General features: G+C 40.1%; 1 protein-coding gene across 1 annotated transcript in view; it reads left to right on the forward strand.

Annotated features, from left to right (window-relative positions):
• The first annotated feature begins 43 nt into the window (after window positions 1-43).
• Window positions 44-22,734, forward strand: part of mtfr1 (mitochondrial fission regulator 1) — a 30,703-nt gene continuing 8,012 nt past the window's right edge. The window contains exons 1-4 of the mRNA XM_002940557.5: window positions 44-268; window positions 15,340-15,441; window positions 19,474-19,619; window positions 20,068-20,166. Of these exons, the coding sequence (XP_002940603.2) occupies window positions 19,554-19,619; window positions 20,068-20,166 (165 nt within the window). The 5' untranslated portion in view covers window positions 44-268; window positions 15,340-15,441; window positions 19,474-19,553. The remainder of the gene's footprint in view (window positions 269-15,339; window positions 15,442-19,473; window positions 19,620-20,067; window positions 20,167-22,734) is intronic.

Genomic DNA, 22,734 nt, shown 5'->3' on the forward strand with positions numbered 1-22,734 from the left:
CGGTAGCGCGCACGCCCAACAATGCAGCCAATAGCTGGAGCTTGGCGATAACGCGCACGCCCAACAATGCAGCCAATGGCTGGAGCTGACGTTGACTTTGCTAGGTGAGCGGCGCAAACTGTCACCGGCACTGGGATACACACACGTGACCCGGAGTTGCGCGATTTTGTTCTTGGAATACTGATTGTGTCGGAGTTGTCGTGGGAAAGGATTGGATTCCGGGGAAGAAGATACACGGCTGGAGCTTTAGGACAGACTGTTTCTCCAGGTACGAGTAGTGTGAATAGCAGTGTCCAGAGCGTCCCTAAGGAATATACCAAACCACTGCGGAGGTCTTGCCTATGTGGCTTATAAATGTCACTGGGCTGCCGACCTTCATGTTCAGTTGCCTCTAACTCCATAGTAACTTGGGTTGAAAAAAAAGCGTGAATCGAGTTAAGATTTTAATGTCCTATAGAAAACCTTTGTTATATAAGGGAGACAGTGATCCATTGCTGGTATTTATAAGCCCATGTTCCACGTTACACCATGGGATCAGAATTTTAGTAGTGGCCCATCTCCTAATGGCCTTTACAGCTTCCTGTGCCCCTGTGTTTAGCTTTCCTTTCATTTAGGGAGTTGTAGTTCTACATCAGGCTTAGAGGAAATACAATGGACTCTCCTATGGAGGATTCTGTAGTACCGAAGTTTAACAATATATTAGGTTGGGCATGTTATGCTTTGTTTTGGGCTAATGTTCTAGGCCAAGGCAACTATAGCCCATTAGCAGGGAACATCTGTGCCTACAAATATGCCCCCAGTAGCTCCCCATCTTAAAATTAGCTGACTTACTTCAGATGCCCTGGGCTGCTGTCTGTTACCTTAGATTAAGGGCAAACTTGCAATATTCTCTGTAAATACAGTATAATATTCACAATGTAATTCACTATAAGACCTGAGTTTCGAATCTGCTATGGGCAAATTTGAAGGCCTGGATCATTAAAGAGATACTGACGTCTGAAATAAAGCTGTCTTTAAATATATCATAACATTGTCTTTGAATGATCTTTATAATTTTGCTGTAAACATACTTTCTGATGCTTTTATATAACCTATCTGATCCCCATGTCCCCCTATGAGGGGGCTGCCAAATTTGTGCAGCAGTGGTCCGTTAACATTAGAAGCTATAACTGACAGGCTGAGAAGGGACAGTCAGGTTTAGGAACCTCAAGTAACAATTACTTACAAAAGCAGCCCTATCAATGAAAAATGATCAACATGACCTATAGGGAACTTTTTATGTACATTCATATTTTAAAAAGTATTTTTTTCGTGTCAGTATCACTTTAATCAAAATTAGCAGTTTACTCTCCCTCCAGATATAGTGGCTCCTACTGACTGTTGCTGTTGTTGCTAGTGCCATCGAGCCCCATAGGGTTGTGGTGGGCCCTGATGAAGTGGCACCACTGTGCCCCCCATACCTGAACCATCTGCCACCTCAAGAAAACACAGTATAACGTTTAGCAGGGGTACTCATCCTATATCTCTGATCATTGCAACTTTTGATTTTAAAAAGATATTTTGTTGCAAAAGTGAAACTGCTGATAGTGATTAGTAGCTGAAAATGACCAATTTGCTGGTTTGTAAAACTTTCTCTTAATCTTTAAATTTATGTGGGAAAACTCTAACCCTTAATCAGGTTACAAGGAGCAAGAGACTGCTTGTTTTTGGGTAAGTTATAGCAAGCCAGTACCTATGATGCATAGATTATTTGTACATCAAATGTCTTGGATAATTGACTAGTTATGAAGGTTAAATTATGTAATCGCTGAGTAGTACTTAAATCACATAATTATTGTGACTGTACAGAGGGAATTGTAGGAGAATTCCAAGGTTGATTATTGTAAATATAAATTATAATAGACATCACTGGGAGGTGCACAAGGCAAACTTCTGGCCTCATCTACCCCCTTCCTTTGCCAACACAACTCTACCCTTCATGGAAACTCCTCTCTCTATCTCTACCCTTCTCTACCTCGCCAACACCGCTGTGCAGCTCCTCTCATCTCCCACCTTCCTATACACTGACTGCTGCTGATGTGCAGGACTGGAGTTAGAAGAGATAAGTGCTTAGGGTTCTAACCCACCCTACAACCATTGCACCCTATTCACTTGCCTCTTCTACCCCTAGTTCGGCCCTAATAATGATAGTCCAAGTGATCAGAGAGGTGCTTATGTTTTTAAAAACAAGGTTTTCTTTTTTTAGTTATGATCATAAAGTTCCTAAGCCACAGCCGCTTTACCAATTTAGGTTCACTCTGTATGTTTTCCCTAACTATTTTCCTCTGGTCATCTTTTTATATGCTGGCACCTTCTGGTCATACATTTTGTGACCTTGTAATATAGTAACCAAAGCTTTACAGTAAGTGGTTGCAACTGCAGCATTTAGCAAAGTCAGCCTTTTCACACCATGAAATAATGAATCACTGCTCATCTAAAGCACAAGGAAAGTTAAATATCATGCTTACTTTAGCATCAAGGGCTGTGTGATAGGAGCAAAGTGACACATTCGAAGTAGAAAATGGCGCCAGATAACTCTAATCAGGGAAAATTTTAGGTGAAGTAGTGATGTACAGGTCAGGAAAAATATAACCCGCACCTGACCCTAACTCACAAAACCTTAACCTGCATCCAACCCTAACCATTATAGCAATTGTAGGACATACACCCAACCCATACCCGGAAGCTTTTTTACTGATCGCCACAAGGACCAAAGTACTCCATGCTAAGGTGGGAGTAAGAAGAGCAAGGGAACTGGGTGCATCTAGTTGCAGGGAAACAAGCTCAGGTCTCCCACTGATTTAGTATTACGATGAGCTGTATTATATTTATAATGTAATAAAAAAATAAAGTGCATGCTATAAAATGTAATAATTAAATTATATACTATGCACTGGTTGCGCCACCCCCAATCCTTGGAAAAATTGTTTTTCTTGAAACCGGTTTGTGGTGCAAAAAAGGTTGGAGAATCCAGTAAGTTTTCGTCTATTCACATGTACAATCAGCAAAAGCTAGAGTGGCCAGGAATAGACCTTTTTTTGTGAAAAGTAACACTGGCCCAATGAAAAACTTAGTGGTCTGTTTCACTAGTGGGTGGCTAAGAACTGATCTGGAAAACTACATAAAATATTGCCATCTGACACACCTTGTTGGAAAGGAAAGCTACATGCTGTGTCTTCATCCTACAAGATAAAGTCTAATAAAACTTTGTCATTGGAATACATTGCCATCTGGATGTATAAAAACAAGAAAGCTTATCTGATCAGATTCTGCATTGCAGCATACCATAAAGCCTAAGTCTAATGACAAGATTTTGTGGGACAGATAAGTCTTCTGTGTAGTTTTGTCTTTAGCTGGATCAGAAATGAGTTGCAAGTTATTTATAGTTGGACAATTACAATAGGAGGCCAAAGTGCAGAAGCTCACTCTGCATAAGGAGTACAGTTGCATAAGAATAATGATAAGGAAGCTGCTAATTATTTAAAGGATTTTTAATTACACTGAGCCTTCAAATTCTTTTAATTTTGTGATGTTTGCATGTTGTGATAGACCCCAACCCTACCACTGTTGCCACAGTGGTGCTTTAGTGTATCTCACTCCTTAGCATTGCAAGCTACATGTGTTTTTAATTCATTGATCAACGTAGTTGGTGCTGGATTTAGGCACTGGTAGGTACCATCCTGGAGGCACCCACTGATGTTGGAGGGAGACGTTATGTAAGGAGTGGCTTGCCTTCTTGGTTCAAAACAGAGTAAGTGTTTAATAATCTTCATTTGTAAAAGAAAATTGTGATGCTTTTGCAGAAAATTTTGTATCTTTTATTATAATTTCATAAAATAATAGTAAAACGTGTTGTAGGGTTAGCATTTATCCCCATATGCTGAAAAACAGCACATATAGTGCGCTATATCTTCGTGATGCTGTTTTCTTCTCTAAAAAGTACAGTTAGCTTCAGACAGGTGCATACCCAGGGACTCTTTAGCCTTTGTGTGAAGTAATGCATCTGTAGGCTTATGATAAGGATATGGGAAGTATTTGAACTGTTCCTTTATTTCCCTGCGGAAGCATGCTTCCAGGGGATTCTTTAGTTGCTTTTGTTGTAGCCCATACACGATAAGATGTACCACTTAAAGATGTGGCAGTCAGGATGTACGAGCAACAGCTGCCATTTGTCTGTGTTGTTGAGAAACACTTGGTCACTAGCTGTTTCTGCAGTTTAGTTGTTTATAGTGTCACTTAATGTCCCCACTGAGTAGCCTTTCTTGCAAACATGGTGATAGAATCACACTATCACCCCTCTTATCTTGAGATGTTTAGGCGAGAAAATTAATAGATCGATATTAGCACACGGGGAGATTAGTCGCCCGCCCTGCGCAGTGTGTGCCATCCCACCGGCGACTTACATTTTCATCGATGGGATGGCAATTTGGGGAGATTAGTTGCCCGCGAACAGGAAGATTTGTCGTGGCCGACTAATCTCCCCGTGTGCCAGAGCCCTTACTTAGTATTCGTTCCATTCCTTTTTTTAATTTCTTTACTGAGTTAGTCCCTACCACATCTTAGTCTTCCTATGGACAGTTGCTTTATTAATATCTTTCTATGTACTGGGCCGCCAAGGTCAAGGTTAATATAACGCATATAGGGGCCGATTCACTAAAGGTTGTTAACGCATAGTTTTATGCATTAAAAAGTGTTTGTTCCCCCAAGACGGCTTGCAATTCTTGCGAGAAGCTGGACTTCACAAACTCTCAGTACAAGACCGCGACATCCTTGACGCACCTATAACAAAATCAGAAATATTAGAAACAATCAAAAAACTAAAAAACAATAAAACGCCAGGACCAGACGGCCTTCCAGCCGAATTTTACAAACAACTAGCCCCTGACATAACCCCAACATTAGAAACACTCTACAATGAAACTCTACAGGGACACCCATTATGGCATGAAGCCAATGTTGCTAGAATCATATTAATCCCCAAAGAAGGCAGAGATATAACAGAACCAAGTTCATACAGACCTATTTCGCTATTAAATCAAGACATAAAAATAATATCTAAAATAATGGCTGACAGACTACAACAGATTTTACCAAAAATACTTACCGAGCAACAAACTGGATTCCTTAGACGACGCCACCCCGTCCAAGCCCTCAGGAAAATACTAGCAGTAGTTTACCAAAGCAACCTAGAGAATAGGAAACAAGAAATGTTAATAAACCTAGATGCAGACAAAGCGTTTGATAGGATATCACATGCACACCTACGTCGCTTATTAAAATTCCAACACTTCGGTATACAAACACTTAATCTATATAAAAACCTATACAACTCACCCTCCACATACATAACAGTCAATAACTGCAACTCAAGTAGATTTACCATCGGCAGAGGAACGCGTCAAGGCTGCCCCCTATCCCCTCTCCTATTCAACCTAGCCATAGATCCCCTACTAAGACATATACTAAACTCACCGGATCTGAAAGGAATCCACATAGGCCAAACGACCCTTAAAGTGACAGCATTTGCAGACGATATCCTATTATTTCTCAGTCAACCCCAAACAGAAACACCCATAATCCTGAAGATAATACAAAGATTTGGAAAAGTAGCAGGATTCCAAATAAACTTGGACAAATCAGAAGCACTACAACTCACGCAACCGACACCCACACCATGGCCCAAACATTTCCCCTTTAAAAAGGCAAAACAAACCATTAAATATCTAGGTATAACTATACCTTCAAACCATAGGAAAACATACACGCTAAATATAAGGAAAACAATAGACATTCTACAACAAGAAACACAAGAATGGAAACACGCTAATCTAACCTTCTCTGGCAAAATACATTTCATAAAAATGTTCCTTTTTCCAAAACTGCTATACCCCATGCAAATGTTACCATACTACATAAAAGCAACAGACTTAAAACGGCTGAACAACATTCTTAGAACCTTTATCTGGAATAAAAAACGCCCCAGAATAAGTCTTACTAAACTGGAACAACCCAAACACTTAGGGGGACTTAACCTCCCAAACATCAAAGAATACAACGAAGCGACACTTCTTAGATATGTAGGAGACTGGCTATTAAACAGAGACCACTATACAACAACATCACTAGATCAATATCTAACGGGGGACTATTCTATTAATTATCTCCTACACACACCCTCAATACAACTCCCACACACCGCACGAAACAACCCTCTATTCATAGACACTCATAAAGCATGGTATTCCGTGAAACGAAGGCATGACATATCACTCAACATCTCTCCATACTTGTCATGGATAGGAAATAAAAACTTTCCCACAGGTATCCATAATACCACACTGCTTCAATGGAGCAAAAACAGACTACATAATATCTACGACTTGCAAGGAAAAGACCTAAAAATAATATCGCAGACCGAAATGTCCAAAAAGTATCCATTTACAACCCCACACATATACCTCCGTATGCAAATAGCCCACTACGCAACTCACATCACAAAACAACTAACAGACGGAGACAAAAATAATCCGATCAACCAAATCTGGAAAGACAGGAAAACAATGAAAAACACATCAGCTATATACAAAACCATTAGAACCTTAATCAACCCAGACAACGAAAAGTCACATACCTTTAAATGGACGAATGACATCCCCAACACGAACACATCTGACATTTTAAAATTACATACGGAGGCAATGAAGCTGATCCCCGTTAGCAAATACCAAGACATGTCACTACAAATACTCCACAATTCCTATCTCACACCAGAAAGAAGACATAAAATTGGCAGCCTACCCTCAGACGAATGCCTCAGATGCCGCTCTCCAAAAGCTAATTTAATACATAACCTATGGTTATGTCCTAAAACGCAAAATTTTTGGAAAGAAATAGCTTCATATTGGACACAGGTAACCGGAAAACCTCTCCAAATAAAACTAGAATGGGCACTGTTCAGTACAACTAAGATCTATACACACCTAACAAAACCCGAAAAAATGTTGGCGGGGAGACTGTCGGCGGCAGCCCGGTAAACAATACTTCACCAGTGGCTAACAACTGACACTCCATCCACAGCACTAGCAAAACAAAAACTACACCAAATCTTTTACATGGATTGGTTGGAGGCAACAACCAAAAAAGAACAAAATGCCGCAAAATTCTTTGACACGTGGCTCATTTATATATCCTCCTTACCCCAAACAATCAGACACCTCATAGTCAACACATTTAGACAAACCGCATGGTATGATATGGAAACACTTAGAGAACACCCACTTATAGTTGAAGCATCCCAATATCTCCAAAACATACAAAACCAAGAACTTGATCAACAAAGTCACGGATCCCCCAGGAGTCAACAAACAAATAGAATACTGGCAACATGTTATCAGTGAAAACCTACTCCCACAAGGCCCAGGAAAATAAAAGGTATGAGCTGAAAGATAAAGTTTAAAAGTTATTACAAATGTTAAACCAGATTTATTCATGAATACATATTGTTTATAAGACGCAAATGTAAGACAAAAACGATAACAAAAATGTAACTGATATGTACGATGATGCAAAATAAAAACAAAATTTAAAAAAAAAAAAAAAGTGTTTGTTAATTAAGTGCAGATTCATCAAAGTACTTTCGCATGCGTTACTACTCATATCGCATGTGCAAAAATCTCAATTGTCGCAAAACGTTATGTCCATCGCATTGTGGTAATTATCAAATAGAAATAATAACTCATAATTCACAGACATATTTGAAGCATTAAAAGCATGAAATATTGCGATAATTTGTGCTAATTAACACCTACTAGGAGTGGGTGTTACTCAAAAAACATTGCAGTTCGTGACCGTTTGTGAAGACAAGGTGGAGTTTGCGGTCGGATTTTTGTTAGATTGTAAAGAAGAGAATCAAGTATGTGATTGCCCTAGAGTGATGCGTGCTTGAGTTTTCAGGGAACCTGTCATTTTCAGAACGGTAGTTTTCAGAAAGTAACGGTTACATGCGTAATAGTGTGCGCTAATATCGCGTGCTATGAAATAACGCATAAGTATATTGCATGCTTTAAAATATTGCTTCAAAATATGTCATCGCAACATAAATAACGACAATAAAATCGCATTTTAATTCAGACAAGTGTCTTTTTTGGGAATTGATCGTTAATCAAAATATAAGGAGTGATAATACTTTTAACCCTTGCTAAAAATAACACTTGTATTTTTTTTTTTTGGCCTTTAGTGAATCGGCCCCATAATATTCATTTTGGGGTTGTCATAATGCATGGATCTTTAAGGTGGCTTATTTATATGCTTAATAGTAGGAATGCACAGAATCCACTATTTTGGGATTCAGCCGATTCTTGAAAAATATAGCCGAATACCAAGTCCTAATGTGCAAATGAGGCTACAGAGGGGTGAGAGAAATGCACACATACTGTGTAGTTGAAAATTTTCAACTTCCATGTTTATGTGACAAAAAGTCACATGATGTTAATGATTTGTTTGGTCCAAATCCTGCTGAAAGAGGCTGAATCTTTGCCAAATCTCCAAACCGAATCCTGGGTTCTGTGCATCCCTACTTAATAGTTTTTACTTGTGCTGCCTCATCTCCTAGAATACACGGGAGCCAGATATGCACAAAGTAAACAGGACATTTATGATGATGGACTGATTATTTCCTACAGGTCACAAATTCCATTCTTAGTTCTTGTATTAGGATTGTGCAATGTAATGAAATAGATTACAAGCACATTAACTACATGCCAGTAAGATCACTGCAGACAATGGATAACAAGCATGTTAACTCCAGACATGCCAGTAAGATCGCTGCAGACATTGAACACTGCGTTACCCCAAACATGCCAGAAGCATCACTGTACAAAATAGATAAATTGAAAGCATTTCCTCACCCACAGTTACACAAACAAGTACTACCAATGTTTCTTATCTCCAGTTGCTCATATGCTGCATGTCTTGCTCTGGCTTTCTCTACTTTTCTAAAATTTGTACAAAAAATATGGGTTTCACCACCCAAGCATGGCAATTTTTAATTTTGTTTGAATCCTTCAACAAGGGATAAAGTTGTGTGCAGATGGCTGGTTTACTTGTGGCAGGGATTTTCTGTTATCCCAGTGGGTCAGTCTAACCCTTAGTGACATGTTTCAGCTATAACTTTGGTTCCCAGAGGATGCTTCTTCAAATCAGACATCCGTGTCACATTGTTTTAGTTTAGGATGGCGCTCCTTATATTTTATATGTGTTACCACAACTGTAACTTGATGTTGATATACTCGTTTCTCACTGACATCAGAGATATATAATTGGAGCAATGCTATTGTCCAGTAGAACTAACTGAATGAATATGAGCTAAGTTACTACCAAATATGACCCAACCCAGTGCTTCCTGGCATGACGTTAGTATTGAACAGGTTTGTGCAAACTGTGGCCCTCCTGATATTGTTGCACTGAACAGCACTGCAAGGGCCATGGGTTGCCCATCCCTGGTTGCATAGAGAATGATTGTTAATTAAAATAATAGGAAGGTGTGGAAGCAGCAGAGTAGCAATTACACAGATCATTCCTTCATGCCCAGTGTTTGGGTATCATGGTGTACGTGCGAGAGAAGATAAACTCGTGCTGAATTTTAAAATCATGTTTACTATTTCAAAGTGCAGTTCTCCGATGGTACATTTATAGCAGCCGTGGCAAACATTCTAAAGCGAAAGATTGAGTTTAAATGTTGTACGTGCAGGGTTTTGCCTAGGAAAGAATGCTGTTCCTCCACATTCTGAATAAGGGGTAGCTACAGAGATAGTTGAACAGAGAATATCCTCAATGGGTTATACTGAGAGGCAATAGCAAGGTATTTGCTGCAGTTTATGAATAACTGGGGCTGATTTATCAGAAAACATAGTTGATTTTTATGATTTCGATAAATATTTTAGGATCTATAATCTCAAATAATGAATGTAAGCATATTTGATTTTTTTTAAAATGTTTTATTATATTTGATGGGATTCAGTATTGTTAGATCCTTATGATAACCTTTAAAACTGGCGACACACGTTGCGATTTTCGATCGTTCCAACCCTCCACTGACGTTCATGGCTGAATCGTCAGATATGGATGTAGAAACAATAGGATTTCTACCTCCTTCTGCTGATTCAGGCCTGAACATAGATTTTGCTTGGGCACCTTCAATGGCACCCGATCAAAATCTTTTAACCTGCCCGATCGGTGAATCGTCCGATATCTGCAGCCTTCTGCAATATCGGTCGCCTGGTTTCCTGCGATATATCATGAGTGCATGTATGGCCAGCTTTAGATCAATACGTGCCTAAATAGTTATTTTGCTCTCTTGGTATGAAGAATCCTGAAGGCTTGGACTGTGCATGGATATTCATATCTGCCTGCTAGATCAGTGCAAATCAGTGGGAATCCTGCACGTTTCCCAGATCAGACCCCAGATCAAGTCCCATATATTCTGATGAATAGCATTAGCATTAGCATATTCCAAGAATGGTAGGTTTAATGAACTTTTGTCCTGACTGCTATATTATAGCTCTGGACAATATTTAGAGGATATACATCTCAGTGGCACTTGCACCAGCTGTGACCGGTATATCCCTATAGAGCAGGGGTCCCGAACCTTTTCTTACTCATGAGCCTGTCACGGTCGGCACCCAATACCAGAACAAGTGCCAAGCACCCTGGTCTCGGCTCGTGCTTCACCAGTAGCCCTCAGCTTACTCAGATGCCACCTGGACTTATACGAGAGGTGCAAAGCAGGAGTTCTGGCTAGCAACGGGGCACGAATGTAGATAAGTCTTTAAGGCCGATGGTCACGGTACAGATAGGAGTAGGCTAGTTCGTGGTCAAACAGGCTGGGTCGAGGCAGGGCAGATAACTTGGATCGTCAGGCAGGCAATGGGTCAAAACCGGGTAATCAATCAGAAGGATGAGGCAGAATCAGTAGTCAATAACAGGCACGGATCAGGATACAGATATTCAGAATAGTCAAAGCCAGGCAGGGTCAAAAACAGGAATCAGGAACAAATAGAAGCTTAAGCACAGATACAGGCACCAGGAATAAACCTATCACGGGCAATGAGTTTAATGAAAATGACCCTTTAAATATTTCAAATTTGGCGCCATTGCGCGCTGACGTCATGCGTCAGCGCGCCTGCGCCATAACGTAGAGGGAAGGCGCGCGGCGCGCGCATTAAGAGGAAGCTGGCAAGAAGAGCGGTACGGCGGGCGTTCCCGCCGATGGCGGCGCGGCGGGTAATTTTATTACAGAGCCACAGTCAAATGTAAAAAGACTTGCAGAGCAACACAAGCGCCATAAATGTTCATGGAGGTGCCAAATAAGGGCTAAGCTTGGCTATAAGGCAGCCTCTATGCACACTATCAGCTTACAGGGGGCTTTATTTGGTAGTTATTCTTGTTTTTGTTCAACCAACTTGCCCTCAAGTCAGGAATTCAAAAATAACTCCCTGGTTTGGGGGCACTGAGAGCAACATTCAAGGGGTTGAGGAGCAACATGTTGCCCCTGAGCCACTGGTTGGGGATCACTGCCTATAGAGTAAGAAATGGTAAAATAGGCACCTGCTAATGGGGTGCCTGTTCTAATGTAATTTTGCATCTTCCAGGAATGGCAGATTTACTGAACCTTTGTCCTGACTGCTATTTTATAGCTTTGGATTGTGACTGGCTATTTGGTAGCCCTATGTCAACTGGCAGCCTACAGAAGGCTCTGTTTGGCAGTACACATGGGTTTTATGCAAACAAAACTTGCCCCAAGCCAGGAATACAAAAATTAGCACCTGCTTTGAGGTCACTGGGAACATCTGAGGCAGTAATCCCCAACCAGTGGCTCAGGGGCAACATGTTGCTCCCCAACCCCTTGGATGTTGCTCTCTGTGCCCCCAAACCAGGTAATTATTTTGGAATTCCTGACTTGGTGGCAGGTTTTCATTGAATAAAAACAAGACTTACTACCAAATAAAGCCTCCTGTGTGCATAGAGTAGGGATGCACCAAACCCAGCTTTTTGGGTTCGGCCGAACCCCCGAATCCATCCCGATGGATTCTGCCAAATTCCGAGCCAAACCCTAATTAGCATATGAGAGCAACATATTGACCCCAAGCCACTAGTTGGGGATCACTGGTATACATCATCCTGATGCCCCCAGCCCAGAATAAGCAGTATGCTAGTCCGTGAGGTGCAAAGGAAGTTCCTTATTGTTCTGTTGCATCCATCTGCCCCACTCAGGGGTAAAACCTAAGGCCCCCCCCAAAGCAAGGTCACTCAGGGTCTCGCATGCTAGGAGGCACCAAACTGAATAATGCTGCATTAAAGTCAGACATGCATACAGGGTTGCTTAACATGCCATGTAAATCCTTTTTCTCTTTTTTTAATATTTTGAACTGGTGTATACAGGAGGAATGAAAGGCTGTTATCCCATTTACATTTAAGAGATTTTGTTTCTGGTTGAGGGACTCCACCCCAGTGATTCACGCTGATGAAATCTTTCCATCCTCCCAGTTTGAGACTCATCTTTTCCTTGTTCAACATCAACTTTGTTTTATAGTTACGCTTCCCTCTACTAAACTTAAAGTCAACAAATATAAGTGTTTTCCATTTTTACTAAAGGATGTCTAGGGCTAGTGCCATACAGGGCTGTAAATAAGAGCTTATCCTCCACCCAAGAATCTGCCCGTATGGCACTATCCTTCTGCTACAAATCCATTTCCATTATGCATAGGGCTTCCGCACCAGCTCACAGATCTGACAGGCCTGAGACAGGGAAGGCTTCCATGCCCTATAGCAGGGATCCCCAACTAGTGGCACCGAGGGAGTAACATGTTGCTCACCATCCCCTTTGATGTTTCTCTCAGTGGCCTCAAAGCAGGTGCTTATTTTTGAGTTCTTGGCTTTCGGCAAGTTTTGGAAGCGCAGAGAGAGACCGTTTTACTCCAAGCAGAGCTTCCTGCAGGCCAGCAGTCCGCACAGGGCTACCAAATAGCCAATCACAGCCCTTATTTGGCATCCCCAAGGAACATTTTTATGCTTGTGTGGCTCACCATCACTTGACATCTGAGTGTGGCTTACAAGTAAAAATAGGTTGGGGTTTGCTGCCCTGTAGGGTCAACATGTCTGGGACATCCAGCAGGGGAGAGGGGGAGGTTGGTTGATAGCATTGCCCAGCACTTTACATTTGTTACTCTTGTTCCCAATTTCAAATAAATTGATAACTTTACTGTAGTCATCGTTAATCCCCTTCTGCCCCATTTGTGTTTATCTGCCTCCCTACTTGTAAGGTACTTCCCAACTCTTACTTAAAGGGTTAGTTCAGCTTTAGGTTAACTTTTGGTATGCTATAGCAGTGATCCCCAACCAGTGGCTCGTGAGCAACATGTTGCTCCCCAACCCCTTGGATGTTGCTCTCAGTGCCCCAAAACCAGGTAGTTATTTTTGAATTTCTGACTTGGGGGCAAGTTTTGGTTGGATAAAAACAAGATTTACTACCAAATAAAGCCCCTGTAAGCTGATAATGTGCATAGAGGCTGCCTAATAGCCAATCACAGCCCTTATTTGGCTCCTCCATGAACTTTTATGGTGCTTGTGTTGCTCTCCAAGCCTTTTTACATTTGACTGTGGCTCACGAGTAAGAAAGGTTGGGGATCCCTGTGCTATAGGATACCCTATTCCTAACAACTTTGTAATTGGTCTTCATAATTTATTTGCTGTAGCTTTTGAATTATTTGCCTTCCTCTTCTACATCTTTTCAGCTTTCAAATGGTAGTCAGTGACCCCAGCAACCAAAAACTATTGCTCAGTCAGGCTACAAAGTTATTTTTTTTTTCTTATATTTCTATGCAGGCCCTCTACTATTCATATTCCTATATTTTGTTCAAACCATGGCCTGGTTGCTAAGGTGAATAAGACCCTAGCAACCAGATGAAACATAGTAAATAAAAAATAAAGACCAGTTGCAATTTCTCTTAGAATATCTGTCTATATCATACAAAAATGCAAAGGTGAACTACCCCTTTAACCCCTATGAGCAAGCACTCATTAACAGTACAGGCTTCCTGACCCAGGGAATAGCCTGTCCCTAATGAGAGGGCCAAGGTGCACATTCATGTCTGGCATAGCTCTCATTATTGATGGAGTTACTAACAGTATATGGTTATAAAGTCTTGTTATTAAAAGAAAGACCACTTTACAGATCACTGGCAGAGGTTACAGAGCTATTTACTAATGTGTGCATTTTATTATAGTGAATCATGGCTTCTGCTGCCGGACTTAATCAGCTGCCTTCCTTGTATTTAGTCATTAGATCATGAGAGTAACCAGGTTAATCCTAAGAGCTGAACAGTTCCCACAGGAATAGACTGGGAAGGGGGTAGTTTATACTGACCAGCGAATATAAGTTGGGGGCGTGGGGCCAATAAAGAACAAACTGGACAGTATCCTCTAGTGTGATTGCAGCTAAATAGGCAGATCCCAAGGGGGCATCCTGAGAAACCGCTCAGTCAGTGATTGTGTCTGTACATATATACTAACTTTTTTCAATATAAGCAAAATAAATGTAATAGAATGCTGCAACTACATTCTGCTAATTAATTAAATGCATATTTCTTTGTTTATTTTTATTTTAAAGCAATAACACACTTCATTTGAGTATCTGGTTCTTTTAATTTCTCCAGATGTGAGTGGAAATAAACAGCTCCTCCTGACTGCTGCAGCCTTGAAATTTTTAACGTTTGGTCAATAGTTAACTAACTAGGTTGTACTGTATAATGGTGCCATTATGCTCTTCTGCCTTAGAAACAGAGTATAATCACAGCTTTCCTTTATTGCAGGTATCTTTATATTATACTTTTAATGCTGTTTTTGCATTTAAGAGAAAATATATCCTGCTGTTCAGTACATTAATGTTACATTTGTTTCCTACAGAAATTAAGTTTAAGGGCACAGTTTACTGCATGTACTGAATGTTCCTTCTCTGCATATCTGAGTGGACCCAACAATATTTTTCCTGGAAACCCACATTTGTATGTTTCATAAATTGACCTTCCTTGCGTATGACTTTGGGCCATAAACATCCCAGGAGAGCTTTGTGCTGGTGGGACTAGATGGACGGGCGGCAGTAGCACATTGTGGTGCTATTGAGTGTAAATAGGCCTGAGCTGTTACATTGCTCTTAAGTTAGTTCCTTAGAAATCCATTCTAATGAGATCAAACATGAAATGTTGCCCAGAAAATGTAAGTGGGTTTATTCTTTTTGTTTTTTAGGTAGCGTTGAACATTGAGATGAGAAATGTGTTCCTGCTGATTTCTATCCTTGCCTGATCAGCAATGTGGAGCTGTTGATGTACATGCCTAGATTCAGCAAAGGTATGCAGCACTACTTAATACTTATATTAATGATGCCGTTTGAAAAATCATATTAGAGTCATATTACACAGAATGGGACCTTAACATGCCGTGGGCCCATGAAACTACCTTTGGGTGCCTTTTCCCAGAACGTTTACATTTTTCATACTTAGGAGGTCCATTTTTTTTTTTTAACCAAAGTCTAGGACTGTGGCACACTGGGTGTGTGTGTGTAACCCTTCACAGGGGTATATTTATTATGCTGTGTAAAAAGTGGAGTGAAGCATTATCGGCGATGTTGCCCAGGGCAACCAATCAGCAAATAGATTTCAACAGTTAGAAAATCAAAGCAAAGTATCTGATTGGCTGCTATGATCAACATCACCGTGATGTTTTACTCCTCTTTTTACACAGCATGATAAATGTACCCCTTAGTGTCATTGATCTATCTTCATTATGTGATGCCTGCCCATTCAGTTCACACCCTTGTATCCCTAATAACATGCACATATATAACAATTCCATACAACTTTTTCCTCACTATGTGTGGATTGACCCCTAGGTCCAGTGGCTTAGGGTCAGGCAGGGGACCCTAAGTTTCCTTGTCTTGCAAGCACAGAAGTTGCATACAGAGAGGTAAGACAGGGGTTGGGTGCGGGTCATAAAATGAAAACATTTTGCAGGTTACGCTTGGGTGTGGGTTATGGTTTTGCAAGTTAGTGTCGGGTGTGGGTTGAGTTCTAGCACTGGGCATATACAAATTGTAAAATATATGGATTTGGCTAAATGCCGAATCCTCAAACTTTTCAGGAAAATCAACACTAGTTCAATACTAAAATATTCAATTACAAAAAATAAAAATCTAACAAATGCTACTGTTAGTTGTCAGGGTTTTAAAGTTAGGCGGGATGTTTTTAATGGACGAATAAAGTTGTTTTTTAAAGTGGATATCCTCGCTTCTCCTGCATTTCTTGGAGTCTTCAATTGTTACAGAGTTTTAAAATCACATGATGAACAAAAATTTCTGGAATTTGGCCAGATCTTGAGCTGAATCCTAGATTTGGTGCATTGGTTACAAACACTCCTTTAGTTATAAAACAGGCCCTGTCATGAAGCCTCTTAGTACCATTCTGTCATTATAGGGATTTAAAATGAGCCCAGCAATTCTGCACTTGTTTTGCAGGCCAGTAAGTGACCCCTTTGGATTTGCACAGACATACTCTATGTGTAGTCTTTATTTCAACCTATTAATACAGTGGGAGCCACTAACACAAACTCTTTGGCAGTTTGGATCTCTGTTATATATGAAATGCAATAGGAAGCACATTATTCTCCAGCAGATCAAATATCACAAATGCTATTGGAAAATTGCAACCAGCTGTAGCTTTCTACAGTTTTGTATTATGTCGTCCATGTAATTTTGCCATAGAAAGCAGAGCAGAGGCCTGCTCCAAAAGATTTATTGCTGCTTTCACATAGTGAGCCCTAAATAAGTTATCCCTACTGTACTGATTCTCAGAAGCACTCTATTGGGCTTGGGTTGTCACACTGCAATGTGGTTATGAGCAAGCCAGCTTAATAAGTGCCTATTAAAATTCCATTTCCTTAGGCTCAGAGTTTTGTTTTGGTTTATGATTTTTAAGTAGCCCGACGCAGCATGATTGCCTAGTGATAAAGAGTGTCTTTCACTTTCTTTGAGAGCTTTGTAAGGCAGCCCTTTCACCTAATAGTTTTCCCATGAGTTTATTGAGCCAGTTGCCGCAGGGTTTGTTGCTCTGTAACTTGTTAGAGTGTGGACTGTATTGGCTGTCTGTCACCTCAGTAAGGAGTGAGCTGCTGGTTGTGACTTCAGTCACGCGTGAGTTTTATCTTTGTGTTGGTTGAGAGAGGTGGTGGGATTGTTACCTTTTAGCTATCGCTCACTGTAGTAGGAACAAAGTCAACTTAGGTGGGGTAGGGGGTGAAATCTACCTTTCTAATGCATGACTGATGCCTGTAATGAGATGCCCAGGTAAAGCAGAATGAAATATAGCTGCAACTTTCAGTTGATATTAGCGATTAGCATTTTTCCAGTAAAGAGTGAATGGTTGCTTGATTCACATGAATTGCTGCCATGAGTTGTGCTTGCAACACCAGTGAGATTGGTTTCTGGCATCTTAAGGCATAGTCATTCAGAGGCACGATGCATGGGATTTTGGAGATTTTCCCCCATTAAAGGAACAGCAACACCAAAAAATTAAAGTGTTTTAAAGTAATTAGAATATAATGTATTGTTGCCCTGCACTGGTAAAATTAGTGTGTTGGCTACAGAAACTCTACTATAGTTTATATAAATAAGCTGCTGTGTAGCCATGGGGGCAGCCATTCAAGCTGGAAAAAGGGAGAAAAGGCACAGGTTACATAGCAGATAACAGATAAGCTCTGTAGAATATAATGGGGTGTTATCTGCTAAGTTACCTGTGCCTTTTCTCCTTTGAATGGCTGCCCCCATAGCTACACAGCAGCATTGTTTATATAAACTATAGTAGTCTTTCTGAGGCAAACACACCAGTTGTAGCAATGCAGGGCAACAGTACATTATATTGTTATTACTTTTATACACTTTCATATTCTGGTGTTACTGTTCCTTTAAGTCTTAAGCAGGGTGGCTTCAATTAGGATTTTTTCTTTCAGTGTGTCCTGTTGCAGTTCCAGCAGCTCCCTTGTTGGCTTTAGCCAGTCTTCAGCCAGTCTGCCACTGGGGCTTCATCTCCTAAATCTTGCTAAACTTGTCTGTTCACTTTCTCAATACATATTTGAAATGTTTTGCTTGTGTGTGTGTATATACATATATACATTATATATAATATGCCACTGCAAAGAAAACAGGCAGACTGGACTGATCACCCTAGCGCTCAGTATTAAAGATAATGTAAGTTTAGCACTACTTACTCCCTTTCAGATTGCCAAATTCACATGGGGGCTTGGTCCTGGCCGTGAGCCCGTTGGTTGTTTGGCCAGTAGTATAAGGTCTGACTCCATAAACATACTCTTGCAATGCCAGATAGGTACCAGATACCATAAAGATAAGTTACCAAGCATAAAGAACAATAGGTTCTGTCCCAAGTTAAGTATAGTGCAGATATAGGACCGGTTATACAGAATGCACGGGACCTGGGGTTTTCCAGATAAGGGATCTTTCCATAACTTTAGTCACCTAACTAAAGAATCATTTAAACGTTAATTAAACCCAATAGGATTGTTTTGCCTCCAATCAGGATTAATTATATCTTAGTTGGAATCGTGTACAAGCTACTGTTTTATTATTATAGAGAAAAAGAAAATCATTATTTTAATTTTAAAAATTTTTAATTATTTGATTAATATCTGAGCTTACTTGTGACGTTTTCCCTTCCTCTTTAATAATTCCGATGGGTGCTGATCTGGAAATCCCTAGCATAACAATGTTTTTACTCTATAACCTTGTTATTATCCAAACATCTGCCAAAAAAAGGTGACCAAAAGGTGCAGTCAATACAGCCCTGCAACATGCATTTATTAGAAGTGTCTGAATTTGAAAGTGATCTGGTATCCTTAGCCTAGCAGTTGGCTGTCGCACAAATAAATGTGAATTTGACTAACTTACCTAGTCATGGGACAACAGGGGTTGGCTCCGCCAATGTGTTTCTGCCAGATTGTAGCTTTAAACTGTTAATTTGTGCTGTTTCCATCCCACAATTTTTCTCCACTGGTGGGGCTAACGCTTGGCACTCCTTTAGCCTTAATTTCAACTGACTTTAGTATGATAGGCTTACAGTTATGTATATTTTTTTATGTGGTTCGTTTAAAATGTTCCTGGTGCACAGGAGTGATTTCCGTAGTAATCCCAGAGAATATTTCTTGACATGAATAGAAATTATTTTTTTCCAATCATAAAAATAAGCCTGTATTTTCTCTATAGAACTGGTTCATTTATGTGGAGCTGTTCTGCTTCTTGTCATGTATAACATCCGTCTCATTCTCCCCGCTCCTTATTCGGATAGCAAATCTAATGGTTTACTTTTCTTTTTACAGCCTGAATATGGAACATCAGCTTCCCAATAGACCTGTTATGTTTATACAGAGGCTTGTGTGGACATATTTAACAGTATCCAATGCTACAGAAGCTTTTACGTTTCATTAGGATGGTTCTACAACAAATAACGAATAATATGGAATCAGTAAGTAAATACATGCAGCTTCAGCTGGGGTATCCAAACCAGGATTTGGGTTTTGCTCTATAGACTGGGAACTAATTCCAGCAGGAGGCTGTGTTAGATTCCAGTGTTTTTCTGCAATAACATCTAGGTATAGGCTTTATCTCCTTCCCCAGCAGAGAAGGCTTTGAAGGCCTCAAGGCTATAATGGGAAAACAGAAATAGGAATAGGTTTCCTCTACCTGCCATAGTTGGTACTGACTTTTTTAGAACAGACAATAGAATCATAAGTTGGGACCAGTGAAGGTTTATAATGCCAGTACAATTATTATAGATTTAAATTGTGATAGTGATCCCTTTGAATAGAAGCAGGAGACAGCCAGAATTGTGTTTTTCTGTATAATATACACATATTTGTAAAACTTCCTAGATTTCATGTCTGTAATGTGCTTTGATTTTCCATTCTTTGTAGGCACTTTGGTCAGGAAAACCCTATGGCTCCTCCCGCAGTATTGTAAGGAAAATTGGCTCAAACCTTTCTCTCATTCAGTCTCCAAGAGTCCATTTCCAGGTATGAGAGAGAAACATTGTTTTAATTTGAACACATACAAATGCAGTTAGTTCTGTGGTTGCATTGCACCCAGGACTCCAGTGGGGCAATTTCTAAGGAAAACCTAATGATCATTGGCTGTGCTTCTCTGTATTGTGGGAATCGGTGTGTAGGTGCGGGAGGAATGTTGAGAGCAGACATCTTGCCGCAGTGTTGAAGTACTGTGCAAGCTGTTCTGTGGCTTAATTCTAACAATAATCTCTTTGTACATCCCAACCAAATTTATTCACATCAACAAACAATAGCAGCCCAGTACAGAAGAACAAATCTGTGCATTAAAAAAAGCCAGATTTATCTCTTGTTATTAATATCTCTTGTTATTAATATATGTCAAAGACGGCAGTATTACATGCTTCACTAATTGAAAGAAACTAAACTGTCATTATTGCTTATGTTTAATAAAAAAGAAGTTACAAAAAAAAAAAAAAAGAGATGAATTTTACTGGGGGTATTTACTTTTGCAAGGGGTATATAATTATGATCTGCTGCACTCTGCATTCTTGATATAAAATGGCTGAGAAAGTGTAATTTCACCATAATATACAGCTAAACACAAATAACCTTTAGGGCAGTGTTCCCCAACCAGTGGCTGGTGAGCAACATGTTGCTCCCTGTGGCCTCAAAGCAGGTGATTATTTTTGAATTTCTGGTAAGGGGGCAAGTTTTGGTTGCATAAAAACCAAGTATAATACCAAACAGAGCCTTCTGTTGGCTGCCAGTCCACATAGGGGCTATAAAGTAGCCAATTATAGCTCTTATTGCTACTCCTAGAAACCCTTTTCATGCTTGTGTTGCTCCCCAACACTTTTTCCATTTAAATGTTGCTCACGGGTATAAAAGGTTGGGGATCCCTGCTTTAGGGCAAACAATAGGCTACCTTATAATACTTATACTGTTATTATAAAGGAAGAGACATACAGCAGCTCTGTGCAATAACAACTCTGCAGTGTTTATGTAATGTTACTAAAACACAAGCCTCCTCTTACTGGAACTATTTTCTCCTCCATATATCTACAGTGCCTTGGCCTTGCTAATCCCTCCTGTTCTGTCACACCACATAATATTTATATTTGTAAGTAAAACCTTCACCAAAGCTGTAACTCCCTCAGTTACTCTCGGCTCACCTCTAATCCCTTCCCACTGCTGTGTGCCAGCCATGTTTATAGAACTGCTGCCCTGTCTTCCGGTATTTCCTGATACCAGATATAATAACCTACACACTTGCCAATTATATTTCTGTTTCTAATTACATTTCTGAACTCAGAGAAACAACCCCTTTTTGTGTGTATGAAGAGAGTGAGGATGGTTACTTCAGACCTCAGTCTCCTCCCTTGGCATTATGATTGAAAGTATGGAGAGCAGTGAAACTCAACTTCACTTGTCTTTATACATCTCTGCCTATTGCACATGGGCATGACTATTCCCTGAAAGCACAGAGGCAGGAGAATGTGCCAAACGGATACACCCATTGATCAAAAGCAATGTTATTTGCTATCAGCCCAGGCTGTCAGTGTATAAAATCCAGGCAGCAATAAAGCAGTAGTTATAGCATGCTCTATACTGTCTTTTGAGGGACTCTTATCCCTTCCTCAAGAGAAAAAAGGTGGAAGATCCTAATCTAGGGACAGGTGCCCTCTAGTGACGAAAGTGAACATATATACATAGGGCAATGTAATAAAGGTCATTGGGGAATGCTAACTGTTCTACCCTTGTATGTATTATATGTGGATTTTGAGAATTTAAATTTATTTACAAATCTGCCAGAGGAAAAAAGGCAGAGAATGTTAGTGTTTGCACCATTGTGCTGCATATGGAATAAAAGTTTGTTGCTATTTTAAATATATTATTAAATGATTCCTTCAGGTTGCTATAGGCTATAAGAACTGTACCAAACTTGCAACTTATACTACATAACCCTGTTTTATTACATTTTCCGTACTGTCTTCACATCTGATTTTTGTCAATCAATTGAAAGTGTTATACTACTCCAGCCACCTTGCTCCCAAACCAGCCACCCACAAGCTGCTCCTAACTGTCTCTTAAATCATTTACCTATTTGCTTTGTGCAGTTGGACACCCACTGAAAAGTTACAATTATGCCTGATGCCAATGTTAGCAATTTGGATAAAAACTAAAATGCCAGGAACATCCAGAAAAGATAGCATTCTGAATAGGACAGCTGCTATTAGTGTATCTACAGTGAAATGGGCTTCATCCACAGAGACATTGGGAGTGGGATCATACACTGCTAGACGGGGCAGCATTAAACTCTGCCCAGACATGGTTGTTATGATAAGAGCTGCCCATAATGGCAGATATCAGATCAGGGAGATTTACAGAAAGGAAGGCACCGTTTTTATATTTTTTATTCTGCACTTTAGTAAAACTACTGCACAGTTTATGGGGGGGCTGAAATGACAACTCTGACCAAGATCAGACCCAGTTTTTAATGTTATCTTTAATGTTACACCTGTCTGTCTGTTTGTCCTGTACTATAATCTGCTATTCTTTCTTTCCTTTCTTCCTTCT

This window comes from Xenopus tropicalis, chromosome 6 (assembly GCF_000004195.4).
Source record: "Xenopus tropicalis strain Nigerian chromosome 6, UCB_Xtro_10.0, whole genome shotgun sequence".
NCBI classification, from domain to species: domain Eukaryota; kingdom Metazoa; phylum Chordata; class Amphibia; order Anura; family Pipidae; genus Xenopus; species Xenopus tropicalis.